Source organism: Salminus brasiliensis, chromosome 7 (genome assembly GCF_030463535.1).
Source record: "Salminus brasiliensis chromosome 7, fSalBra1.hap2, whole genome shotgun sequence".
In the NCBI taxonomy this organism is placed as follows: Eukaryota; Metazoa; Chordata; class Actinopteri; order Characiformes; family Bryconidae; genus Salminus; species Salminus brasiliensis.
In genome coordinates, this window is record NC_132884.1 from 37,804,232 (window position 1) to 37,818,057 (window position 13,826).

The 13,826-nt window shown below is 43.0% G+C and overlaps 1 protein-coding gene across 3 annotated transcripts in view; it reads right to left on the reverse strand.

Annotated features, from left to right (window-relative positions):
* The window catches only part of nav1b (neuron navigator 1b), a 147,658-nt gene that overhangs the window by 106,358 nt on the left and 27,474 nt on the right, over positions 1–13,826 (reverse strand). For all 3 annotated transcript variants that reach the window (XM_072684831.1, XM_072684829.1, XM_072684830.1), the window contains one exon: positions 242–1,017. In XM_072684831.1, the coding sequence (XP_072540932.1) occupies positions 242–990 (749 nt within the window). In that variant the 5' untranslated portion in view covers positions 991–1,017. The remainder of the gene's footprint in view (positions 1–241; positions 1,018–13,826) is intronic.

The following is a 13,826-nucleotide window of genomic DNA, read 5'->3' on the forward strand; positions in this document are numbered from 1 at the left end:
TGAATCTGGCAGTTGTTTTTTTTACATTGTGGCAAAATGGCATGAAGAGTAGACCAATAAAAATGCCCCCAAAATGTTGTGTTATAAAATCTATTACACTGACTTCCATCGAAATTTAGTTTTTTTTTCATTCACCTGTAAAGTTGTATTTTGGATATACAAGTTTTTTTGCATGTGACAATTGTATGTGTAACAATGGTAGTTTGACTGTGTGTATTATGCTTTTTGAGTCTCAGCATACCTGAACCTGAAAGGTGCCACTGCAGCCATACGAGGTGACTCACTACCTCCAGAATTAAGGATGGCTGCTCTGGTATTTTGGGCTATAGGTTTGGAAGACATGACTTCTCTCTCAGTTGGGCCTCCACTTGCAAATTTGCCCCTTTGCTTGTTGAAGGCCAGTTGCTGACCAGCTGTCGTTTCCCATAAGAGATTCCCATTATTTGTTTTGAGACGAGGCAGAGCTTCCTTAGCTCTTCCGGTCTGAAGCTCCTGCACACGAGAAGGTGGATGGACATCGCTGTTATCCAGGCTCCTGAAATGGACTAGACCAGATTTCCAGTTCTTGTTGCCATTCCTCACCAGGTCTCTAAGGTTTTCTTGGGGCAGCGAGCCTCTTTGGAGGTCCAGCGTGTCTTTGGAGTGGAGCATGTTTCTTTTGGGAATCTGAGGGCTGGTGTAGGCAGAGCGAGTGCCGATGATGCGGTCGTGCGAGGCCCTGGGTGGAGCAGCTTTCTGCTGTTGATACTGAAGCCTTGATGATGCCTCCTTCAGCAGTTCCTTCGAGTTACTTATAGAAGAAATGCTGGAGGTGGATGATGAGAAGGTAGTCATTCGTCCACCTGGCTGAAACTGCCTAGGTGGACCCACAAGGCCACTACTTGAGCACTTGGCATTCTGTTTAGAGAACGTGCTCATGTTCCGGGGCAGAGGGATCCCAGAGTTGCTGTGGTTTTGGGAAACAGGTTTAATGTTCACTCCAGCACTCATGGTCTTCAACAATCAGCAGCCGAAGCTCTAGACGGGAAAGAAGATGGTAACAGTTTATTTGAACCAAATCTGCCTTAATGGGGTACTGACATGCAAAGCCTTAAACTCCTCTTTAATCCCTTTTAGTCCTCTTTAATTTATTTAAATCTGCCCCCAAAGTCACTGGCCCACATGGACATCCACATTGGTCATAGTGTAGCAAATAGGCATGTGCAATTAAAGGGTTCTATCACTGTATACCATTTACATTACATTTACATTTACATTTAACATGCTGTTATTAAGCATTTTCATGACACAGTAACTAAAATGACACAGAGATGACACGGCAATATGAGAAATCTAGCATTTATTTCTGCAGGGTAACAGTTTAGCACTGCAGCCCAACATCGTCTTCTGCTCTTTTTCTAGAATACAATACATTTTGGTTCTAAATACCAGTCAAATGGACACACCTGCCGATTCTGAATTGATTCCAAGTATACTACTATTATATGTGTGTGTGTGTGTGTGTATGTATATATATGTATAGCTCTGGACAAAATTAAGGGACCACTTCATTCATACATTTGCATCTCTACCTCTACTAAGTCCCAACAGCAATGTGAAAGACTAGTGGAGAGCCTGCCAAGACATGAAAGTTATTTCACCATAGTGATTTCTGAATGCTCTCAAAGTTTAAATATTAGTAGTGTGTTGTTTAAATTGAAATAATATTTTATCATAATTATAATAATTTCTTTGCATTATTTGAGCAGTTGTTTTTGAACAGTTTCTAATAAATAAAAAATAAATAAATAAATAAATAAATAAATAAATGCCTGAAATAGCAATATTTTTAATGGGAATTTAGGGGAAATGTTGTCCATGGTTTATGAAATATAACATAAATGTTAATTTCCCTAAACACACTGTCTATAAATAGTAAATGTAGGGTGGTCAGCATATATAACATTATTACCACCTACCTGATAGAAGTGACCTAAGGCTCATTAATGGCCCACTCCACAACTTACAGGACTTAAAGAATCTGCTACTAATGTCTTAGTACCAAACACCACAGGAAGCCTTTAGAGGTCTTATGTAGTCCATGGCTCCATGGCCTTCTGTATATTAGGCAGGTGGGGCTAACGCTTTGGCTGATTGGTGCATATATATATATATATATATATATATATATATATATATATATATATATATATAGTCTAACTAAAGGCACTTAAGGACTGTGCACTGCTTTTTAATTACCATGTCATTAAAAGGCCCCTTTTTCCATCACTTTGGATAGAGATGACGTAATTAAGAGTTAACTTAGCTTGTAAATATGTTCCAAAAAGTATTGTGTATGTATGCTAAAGCACAAAAAAACAACAACATTTGTCTCCTGGTTTTGTGATGTTATGAAAACCACCGCATACTCTTATGTATTATTAGCAACATTATTAGCAACTGGGTTTGGCCATTCTTCCACAAGGTGGAAGGTGGAAACATGCTTTAAGAGTCTGCTCCATGTTGACATAATTGCATCACCCAGTTCCTGCAGATTGTTCAGGAACACTTACTTCCGTGCCCTGAATCTCCTGCTCTGCCACATCCCAAAAGGGTTCTACCGGATTCAGATCCGATGACTGGGCAGGCCATGTTCACATGTTCATGTTAATGAAAACTTTGTTTGCAACATGTTTGAAATACTTTAACTTTGTAACATGATGCATCATCATGCTGGAAGAAGCCATCAGTCAATTATGGCCATGAAGGGATGCCCATGATCAGCAGCAATGCTCAAATTAGGGTGTGGCATTCAAGCAGTGATCAAGCGGCAGTATTAATAGGCCCAAAGTGTGTCAATAATGTGAATGAGGATTTAGGATTATACACTTACAGAGTTCTGCCCTCCTGCTCTGTCTACCCCCCACCTCAAAAGGGTTTACAGCATGCCCCAAATGAGGGGCGGGGTCTTCACTCAGTTGGGGGTTGCAACATGTGGGCACTTTTTGGCACTGATTGGCTGGTTAGACCACTGCTTGTGTAAGAGATAACTATCTGGTCAGAAGAGGGAAAACTCCAGGGGGTCGAGGTCGCACGGGCCTTTTTCCTAGCACTCTGTCTGTCTTACTCTTATTTGCTATACTCACTCTGATATTTCCTTGCATATTATATAAGTGCTATTCATATGTAGTATTTGCCTCTTTTATCTGGGCTATAGCCTCATTACTTTATCCATTATCCAAGCGTATCATATAACTCAGGTTATTGTATACCATTATTAAATCCATCTGTGTGACCTTAAACCAACATGACGTTTAGCCTACTGGCTTGCAGTGGTTATTATTCTAACCTGTAGTTAGGAGCATAATGCTATGCTAGCTCTTAATAATGTTCTTTGGGTATCATGTTTGGAGTTACTCAGGCATTACTCTTATAATTCAACCTTTATAGAGTCAGATTATATCATTAATTATATTCATGCATTTGACCTTCACCGGCCCCGGTAACCGTCGTTGGACTTGGTTCCTGGAGTGGGGTACTTAGGCATAAAAAACCCTGCATTTACATTAATTAGCCTGTTTGATTTTCAGGGGGTTGGAAAATGCTAATGTCAAATTTTGGACTTTTTTTTTTATTAGACAACTACACAAACATCATTAATGAACCTCAAGGTCAATAGAAAAGAAAAATGGAGGATGTGGGGCCTTTAAGCTGGACTGAAAACACCAACACTAATGAATACAAATGCATTTCTTCTACACTGGAACAGATCCATCAGTGTGTGTATGTGTGTGTGGTAAAATAGACAACGTCAGGGCCACACATCAACAGAGTGCATACAGCAAGATCATTTTTCCCATCAATGTGTGTGGTCACACTGTGCAGACAGGACGCCTCGAAATGGGGGAAACTGGAGTTCTTACACAAACTGGAGCTGATTTGTTAAGCAGGAACAGGTGCTGATGAGACTCAGAGCACTCGGCAAAGCAGACAGACCAGAGATAATGCTGATATATGAATAAAGACAGTCTGAACAAACTGAATCAATAAAAAAAACACACTCCGTCCTGACATGCTTTTTCATATCCACTAATGCTGTGATACAGTGCACTGGGATCACGTAGATGCACTCTACAATACAATTAAGTCAATTCTGTACTTAAGTAAACATAATCATACAATTAGGAAAATTAAACCAGGGCACAGTTAATTAGCAGAGACGGCTAAATAGCTCTGTTTTTGTCCAATCCAGTTATACAAATCTTTATAAAAGGCTACTGATAACAGGGTTGTAGGTTCAATACCCAGGCTCATCAAGCTGCCCCTGTTGGGACCTTGATCGAGGCCCTTCACCCTCTCTGCTCCCCGGGAGCCGTAGCGATGACCCACCGCTCCGAGCATGTGTGCTCACTGTGTATCGCTGTGTATGTGTGTGTGCTCACTGTCCTGGATGAGTTAAAGGCACAGGCCAAATTCCATCTGTGTCCAACACTAATGGTTAATGTGGTTGTCTTGTCTTGTCCGGAATACAGGTTGTTATGGTAACCAGGCCTTGTGGCAAGCTGGCTTCTACGATACGCTAAAAGCTAATACTAGCCTTTTACCATCTCATCTCTCCATTGTTCCCTCCCTCAAAAACAAACTGGACTACCTCAGCTGAACCGAACTCCAGTTGCTCGACTTTGCTCTGTCTTAGGTTTTTATCGTCAACCCGGGTCCGGCCAAAGCTTTTATGGGGCCCTAGGCAGATTTCATTTGCCCCCCCCCCTCCCCCCCACAACCATTGGGCAGTGGTGGCTCAGCGGTTATCGATAACAGGGTTGTGGGTTCGATTCCCGGGCTTGGCAAGCTACCACTGTTGGGCCCTTGAGCAAGGCCCTTTACCCTCTCTGCTCCCCGGGCGCTGGAGTTGGCTGCCCACCGCTCTGGGTGTGTGTGTGTACTCACTGCCCCTAGCTCACTAGTGAGTGTGTGTTCACTACCACAGATGGGTTAAATGCGGAGGACACATTTCGCTGTACAGTGTACACTGTACAGTGACAAATACGTGCACCTTTATCAGCACCAGATGCTTCATCATTCCATAGGCTACACTGTGTGTGCAACGTACCCACTATCATTAGCATTATCTGCATTTGCCTAACAGTGGCAGCAGCCAACAGCAAGAACTGATTAACCCAGTATTGGTGTGCAAACTAATATAATATTTATTATTATTATTATAATAATAAATAGCTTTACCTGTGTAATACCATTTAGTTTTATTATTCAATGTTATTTTTAAATATATATATATATATATATATTTTCATCATGATACCTTGGTGCTCTTTGGGGCCCCATGACCCCCAAAAGTGGCAGCGTAATTCGAGTATGCTTTGGGCTGGCTCTGCATCAACCCTTGTGTTGGTAGCTCAGCAGCTTGTCAACAGCAGCTGTACTGAGCTGTCTGATACTCTGCGGTGCTGTAGCTGGCTAGCTGAGCTGGCAAGTGGACTGCATATCCAGAAGCATGTGAAAAATGGTCATTTTAGCTTTCTGTCCGTCCAGCAGCAGTCTCTCAAGTCCTCTCGAGTCCTTGTTGTGTAAACGTTTATATGAGGGGTTTCAGTCAGCCAGACCTGAATTTGTTCGGTGGTGATCAGACAGTTATCCTGCTAACTAAGCTAAGGCTGGGTTTAACATTTATTAAACGATTGATTTAATAATCAATGAGCGTGTAGGCAAACTGAACTTTGTAAAATATTGTTTTCCGGATATAAAATAATGCAGGATAATGCAGAAACTGCTTACGCTACTCTTCGGGTTTGCATTTAATGCGTTTAAGCAAAACTATGGAACTTATTGCTATTGTTTTATCGCCCAGGCCTTCATCAGATCTGATGAGCATGACTGATCTCTTAGGCAGTTGATCAGCCAAGACATGTTTGGTCTCTGGGAGTCCAAGGCGTGTTAGCAACATTAGCCTAGCATTTTGCTTTCTAAGCTAAAGAAGCAAACCTCAGATACCTACCATGTCTTGGCTGATCGACTGCATAAGTGCTCAGTCGTATTTAATGGGTTTGTTGTAGACCTGGGTGGTGGCATTAGGCATGGTGCCAACAGCTTCATATTTATCCTATTCTATTAGCGGTACTTCTCAACAGGGACTAGACTAGTTTGACAGTCTCTGTCAGCAATGGGTGCAACATAAGTCTCATAGCCGAATACATTTAATAGAATGGGTGTCCACAAATATTTGGACATCTAGTTGGGTTTTTTTAAAGATCAAGTCGCAGCTTATTTCTCATGTAATGGCTAATGGCTGTGCAAGCTGCCGCTGTTAGGCCCTTGAACAGGCTGCTGTGCTGGAGTGCTGGAGTTGGCTGCCCACTGCTCTGGGTGTGTGTGCGCTCACTGCCCCTAGTTCACTAGTGTGTGTGTGTGTGTGTATGTTCACTACCACAGATGGGTCAAATGCAGAGGACACAGTTTGCTGTACATAGTAATATGCAAATACTTGCGCCTTTATTTAAGGCCTGAAATCACAGTAAAAAATGCACCAACAGCTTTAATTGGTCAATAGAAGAGGTCCATTGAGTAAATACAGTATGTACATCAGCAAAGGATAAACTTTCAATATTATCAGAAATGTCCTTGACAAGGCTTTAGCTGATTAGCTGTTTAATTTTCTTTTAATAGGCAATAAATAATGCAAATCTAACATTCTGCTGCCAAAGATAATACACACCATGTGATTTCCTGATGCTGTTTGGCTTAATGTGTACTATTACAGACCACTAGTCTCCTTTACACTGTGTTAACCCACCACAGAATACCAGTACTGACTGTTAGTCATCATTACGAACCTGCCAGGACCCATCAGAAACCTTTAATGGCTTTCTACAAGTTCTTTCAGCAGGGCGCCCACACTGTAATTGATATTTACGCAGCAGTTGTGAGAAGCAGTGCAGTTTACAGAGCCAGATCTGCAGAGGGGCATGAGTAGAGGTCCTCTGACAGCCTGGCACCGCTTGACACACTCAGCGGGCGCTCCCAGCCCTGTCTGCCATCCCACATGCCCCCGCCTCACAGTGACTGGCACAGAACCGCCCTTTTCTACCCACAATAAGCTATTCAGGCTGTGCTGTGCGGATACAGCTCAGTTTTACACTGGTAGTTATTCAACTTCTGTGTATTTTCAATTTACACAATAACCAGAACCGTAAATAAAGCTGGTACACATAGTTCGGCTGACGTTATCCTACAGCCACATCATCCGCACACACCAGTACAGCAGATCTGATGTGAATAAAAGATCAGAGCTCTCATCCAGTGTCTGGAGAAACAGCAATCAGATCTGTGAACAAATCCAAGATGATGTTGCGTCTCTTAGTCTTTTAGTATCCCGCTATTAGAAAATGGAAAATACTGTGCGAGTAGTAACCAAACGGCCCAGAAGTACAATCCACACTCACCCAGACGAGGCCTACAGGAATGTCACAGTACACGACTGTAGCAGTCGGTGAGACCACAGTGAACTGCCTTTAATAACATAGTTGGTGGATCCCTGGGTTTTGCTTCAGTTTCCTGTCATTCCAAAGCCCCTCCCTGACCTCACATGGTTGAAACAGACGGGATAGGATGAACACTGTGACCCGACAGCGCTGGTTCATATTTTCATACTTTGGGTCTGCTGTCAGATGCTGCTTTATATTAAGTCACTTATAAAGAGACTGTTTGAAGTATTTTGAAATCAGCGTATGGCTTTAAAAGACTTATATCCCGGAAGCCCGATTTCTTTTCTTGCCTTAGTGGAACATTATTTTCAACAGGTTTTATCACATACCATCAACTCTTAATGGGACTTTTGTGATGTTTGGAATGGTTACCATTACTAACAGCTAGTTCCCTGTTGGTCACTTTTAGATCGAATAAGTAAAAAAAAAAAAAATATATATATATATATATATATATATATATATTTGTTGCTGTCTATTCATTCTTTCATGTACACGGACCAGTCGTCCTAGTCCCTTTGCAGAGAAACAGCCCCAAAGCATGATGTTGCCACCCCCATGCTTCACAGTTGGTATGGTGTTCTTTGGATGCAACTCAGCATTCACTCTCCTCCAAACACAACGAGTCGTGTTTGTACCAAACAGTTCTACTTTGGTTTCATCCGACCATAAGACATTCTCCCAATACTCTTCCGGAACATCCAAATGCTCTCTAGCGAACTTCAGACGCGTCCGGATATGTACTGGCTTAAGCAGGGGAACACGTCTGGCACTGCAAGATCTGAGTCCCTGGCGGCGTAGTGTGTTACTGACGGTAGCCTTTGTAACGTTGGTCCCAGCTTTCTGCAGGTCATTCACTAGGTCCCCCCGTGTGGTTCTGGGATTTTTGCTCACCGTTCTTGTGATCATTTTGACCCCACGGGCTGAGATCTTGCGTGGAGCCCCTGATCGAGGGAGATTAGCAGTGGTCTTGCAGGTCTCCCATTTTCTGATCATTGCTCCCACAGTAGATTTCTTCACATAGGCTGCTTGCCTATTGCAGATTCAGTCCTCCCAGCCTGGTGCAGGTCTACAATTTTGTTTCTGGTGTCCTTCGACAGCTCTTTGGTCTTCACCATAGTGGAGTTTGGAGTGTTACTTTTTTCCCCACTGTATCTCCAAATTGGTGACTTTTCAGGAGAAAAATGGTGACTTTTTATTCCAAGTAATTTAGAGCATTTTTATTGGTCCAGTCATCCAGAACTGTTTACACAGTGTACAGAAGCAGCTACAGGGTTCAAACCATGGAGAAAACAGATAAAAATGAAAAAACATGGTTTTCGTTGGACAGCAGCGATATGTAATCAGTCTCTGGTCATCTCTTAAACTGTTAGGGTCCTTTGCACATAGGAAAAAAGGAGAAAGTCGATGCCTAGATGCATCTCGATGCAGATGTAGACGATTCTAAATCGAATCATGTGCAATGTCACATGTTGGAGATTTTACCATGCTATACCATAGTAAATGTTGATGATATCTCAAAATGAGGACAATATTACAAAGTTGTGACTAAACTATTTAAATATATGAATTAATTAATTATTTAAATATAAAGGGTGTACCTCTGTGTGTAGTAAGCAGGGGCGCTGTATGGGGTGGGAGTTAGGATGATTCTAAGGGCTTGTACCTGACAGGGAACTGAATTTACTGATGGAGTATTTTGGCAGAACTGTTAGAGTTGTAGGGCCCAGTCTACTATCTTTTTTGGGGCCAAAAAAACCCTGGCGGCACTCCTGGTAGTGTGTAAACATTAGTGTTTCAGCATGAACCATCTACTTCTTCATCTACAGTATTTCCTTCTATTCAGCCTATAGGAATTTAGCCCTGCCCCCATAACCACTGAAGTTACTGGGAGGGTTTCAGCCCTATCTTTTAAATGAGGCATATCACAAGGTGCCACTCAGAATAGAGCTTATTTACTTCCCTTTTTTCCGCATCTTATGCAAAAGTTTAGGCACCCTTGGCTAAGTGATGCTATAGTTGCCCTCTCCTGGAAATTCCTCATTACAGCTGGTGACTTGCCTTAGGCCGGATTTGCTAATAAAGGTTTAAAACCTTGTCAAAAAAACAAACTGAGTCTTTGTAATGCTTAGGTTGCCCAAACTTTTGCATAAGACTGTACGTCAGTCTTAAGGGAACAGTAATGAATGATGCTTATCTGCTTTTTCCTGATCAGGGTCTGGAGCCTACCCCAACAAGGCGCCAGGCCATCACAGAGTACCACACACATCCATTTACTCTCACCTAGGGGGCAATTTACTGAAGCCAATTCGCCTACCATGTGTTTTTGGGAGATGGGAGAAAACTAAAGCACTGGACTCATCAAAGACATTGGCTAGAGCGAGGATGAGAGCCACAACCTCAGACCCCTGGAGCTGTGCGGCACACACTTACAGGTCTACCTGCGGCGCCCCTATGCTTTCAGAATATGGTCATTCTTTTCGTTAATTTGTCGTATCTGCTTCTTCCTGGTTAGGGCTGCGGTTTGTTCTACCGGAGGAAACTACCTGGTATCATTGGGCATGAGGCAGGAATACCTCCTGGACAAGATGCCAGTCCATCACAGGGTACCACACACATCCACACCTCACATTCACTCACATGTAAGGTCAGTTTAGCAAAGTCACCTAACCTCATCATCATGTGTTTGGGATGTGGGAGGAAATTAAGGTACCCATAGGAAACCTGCACTGACAATTAATTTGAAACATAAAATGTCACAAAAGTAAAAAATTATTAAAATTATGGGGGAAATAATAAAAAAGGCACTTACATTCCCAAAATGTCAAAAAATTACAGGAGAAGGAAAGAATCTTCTTAGCTTTTAATGGAAGTCAATGTAAAAATACTTTTTTCCAAATAATTTTGGAGCATTTCTATTGGTCCATTCATCATGATGACAATTTGGATACAATGTAAAAAACAATTGCCAGATTCACAATATGTCAAAAAGTGAAAATCGACAAAAATGGAGTTAAAAGGTCTTTGCATGACAGCAACAATGTGACCCTTAAAAAAGCATCCATCCATTTACAAGGAGAAGGCTTTTATTTAGAGTCACTGTAAATTCACTGCAGATATACAGTAAAACAACTAACTGCCACACAGAATGTGGGAGATTTTAAGGGACTTGTCAGTTAACAATTAACTAAATCAATCAATTGACATTCTTAAAATTCAATACACTCTTCTGAAGGAGTCAATACAAACACACACACGCAAGTCAGGACCTCAGTACAGACTGCAGAACAGCCGCCTGGCTGGCTTCTCATGACTCTGCAATTCTATTCACTCAGCGAATGGCTTCGGGATAAGTGGCTGGAGAGCTGAAAACTGCCACTGAGCTGTTATTATTATTGAACTCAGAGAGAGAGAGACACACAGAGAGAGAGAGAGAGAGAGAGAGAGAGTCCCGCTTCACTAATGTGTTAAGAGCACAGCGCATTATTGTCATTACTGCAAACTGAACACTGCACATTACAGCCTATTGAACACCAATCGGTATGTTCCTTTAGGAAGCCTGCAGCTCACCTGACTCCAGCGTGTGCTCCTGTTTGTGTCGGCCGGTTGCAGAGGTCAGAGAAGTCCTGTAGTGTCCGAGGTGCAGCGCTGCATATGCCTGTGTTTGCTGTGCCAACTGCTGTCCAGTGACGAAATAAACCCTTAATGCTCTAACAGAGCCGCGCAGAGCCACGTGCCGTTACTACAGGAGCGAGGGACGAGAGACATCTGGACACAGAGGACACCTCTCTCTCTCTCTCTTGCTCTCTCTCTCTCTCTCTCTCACTCTCAATCTCTCTCTCGATCTCTCTCTGTGTCCTCAAGCCTGATCTTGCGAGACACACTGACACACTCTCACATGCACACACAAACTCATACTATAGCCGCCACCACATGCATACACACACACACACACATGCATAATCGGTCATAGATGCCCCTCTATACATATGCATACTACTGAGATGCGCACACACACACAGACACACACACACTCAAACATACACCCGAAGCAACACAACTATGGCTGTCACCTTGAATGCACACACCACATCCTCTCTCTCTTTCTCTCACTCTCTCTCTCTCTCTCTCTCTCTCACACACACACACACACACTCATCACTGACTCATATTTCTATTAGTAATGACATCATGCCAAAACGGTCCCTATGCCCTCCACCCCACCCCCTGCTCCTCCACCCAATGGGTCATGTCCTTCTCACAGCTTGAATTTATCTTTTCTCTGGTCACCATGCTTACCTCACTCTAACACTGACAGCTAACAGTCCATCCATCCGACTGACCGCCCATCCATCCTCACATCCATCCATCCATGTATCTATGCACATCCATCTATGCATCCATTTATCTGTTCACCCATTGATCTGTCCATCCATCCATCCACCCAACCATCCATCTGTCCATTCATCCATCCATCCATTCATCCATCCAACTATTTGTCCATCCCTACGTCCACCAATCCATTCATCCATTCATTGATTTGTCCACCCATCTGTCAGTTTTTCCAACCATCCATCCATTTGTCTATTCATCTGTCTGTCCAAACATCGCACCACCAATCCGTCTGCCTATCCTTCTATTCATCCATCTGTCCATTCATCCATTCATCTGTTCATTTGTCCATCCATCCACCAATCTGTCCATCCATGTATTCTTCCATCCATCCACTAATCTGTCCATCCATCCATTCTTCTATCCATCCACTGATTTATCCATCCATCCATCCATCCATCTATATGTCCATCCATGCATCCATCTATATGTCCATCCATCCATCCATTCATCGATTTCTCCACCCATTTGTCGGTTTACCCATCCATCCAGCCATCCATCCATTTGTCTATTCATCCTGTCCATCTGTATGTCCAAACATCTATCTACCAATCTGTCCATACATCTATTCTTCAATTCATCCACTGATTTGTCCATCCATCCATCCATCCATTCATCCATCCATCTATATGTCCATCCATCCATTCATTGATTTCTCCACCCATTTGTCAGTTTATCCATCCATCCAGCCATCCATCCATTTGTCTATTCATCCGTCTGTCCATCCGTCCGCCAAACATCTATCCACCAATTTGTTCATACGTTCATTTGTCCACCCATCCATCAATCCATCAATCTTTCCATCTATTAATTTATCCATCCATCCACTGATCTGTCGATCTGTCCATCCATCCATTCATTTTCTACACCCACAAATGACAATTTCATGGGGTTCACAGTCTCAGTGGCACAGTGAACACCACACACAGCTCAGTCTTACTGAGCACTGATGAGGCGGCTGTACAGGGCCTCAGCAGCAGTTTTGAATCGGGTTCGGCTTAAACACTCAGTGCTCGCCGCTGTGCCCCTGACTGACTTCACAATGCCATTTGTCCTGTTTTTATATAACAGGCCTGGTTTTACTTGTTAAATTTAGACCCGAGACCCAGATTCAACTTTTTTTCTACAGGTCCCTCTCTGTGTCAGATTCGGTCTCATCAGAACAGGAGGGAGAGAGAGACAGAGAGAGAGAGAGATTGTGAGAGAAAGAACAAGAGAGCGAGAGAGAGAGAAAGAGAGAGAGAGAGAGAGAGAGAGAGAGAGATTGTGAGAGAAAGAACAAGAGAGCGAGAGAGAGAGAAAGAGAGAGAGAGAGAGAGAGAGAGAGAGAGAGAGAGAGAGAGAGAGAGAGAGAGAGAGAGAGATTGTGAGAGAAAGAACAAGAGAGAGAGAGAGAGAGAGAGAGAGAGATTGTGAGCTTGGCAGGTTGAGCAGAAGATGCTTCGCATCAGATTTAGCTCAGAGGCAGCAGTAGGAGGTGGGAGGAGAAATGGAGAGATGAAGAGATGGGGGGAGAGAGAGAGAGCTCTTGAGAGAGAGAGACACTGGCTGATAGGCAGAAAGTGAAGCACACTGCAGTCTGATTAAATCGGTCGTGTTGTGTCAGATCCAACTGCAATAAGGTTCTTGACAGGCTTTATTATTAGACAGATTCTTTTATCTAACGTGTCACGATTTAGACATGCAGTTTTTACTGTGCAAACTGCTGAAGAATACCCTGATCAGCCATAACATTAAAACCATCTGCCTAAGACTCAGTGAAGCATGAACTCCATAAGACAAGAGGCTGTGGTGTCTGGCACCAACATCTTAGCAGCACATCCTTTAAGCCCTCAGTATGTTGTGAGGGGGGCCTCCAGGTGAATCAGTATACCTGAGGCTGGTTCACTTGTTGTCCTTACTTGGAGGACTTTTGGTAGGTACTGACCACTGCATACCTGGAACACCCCACAAGAC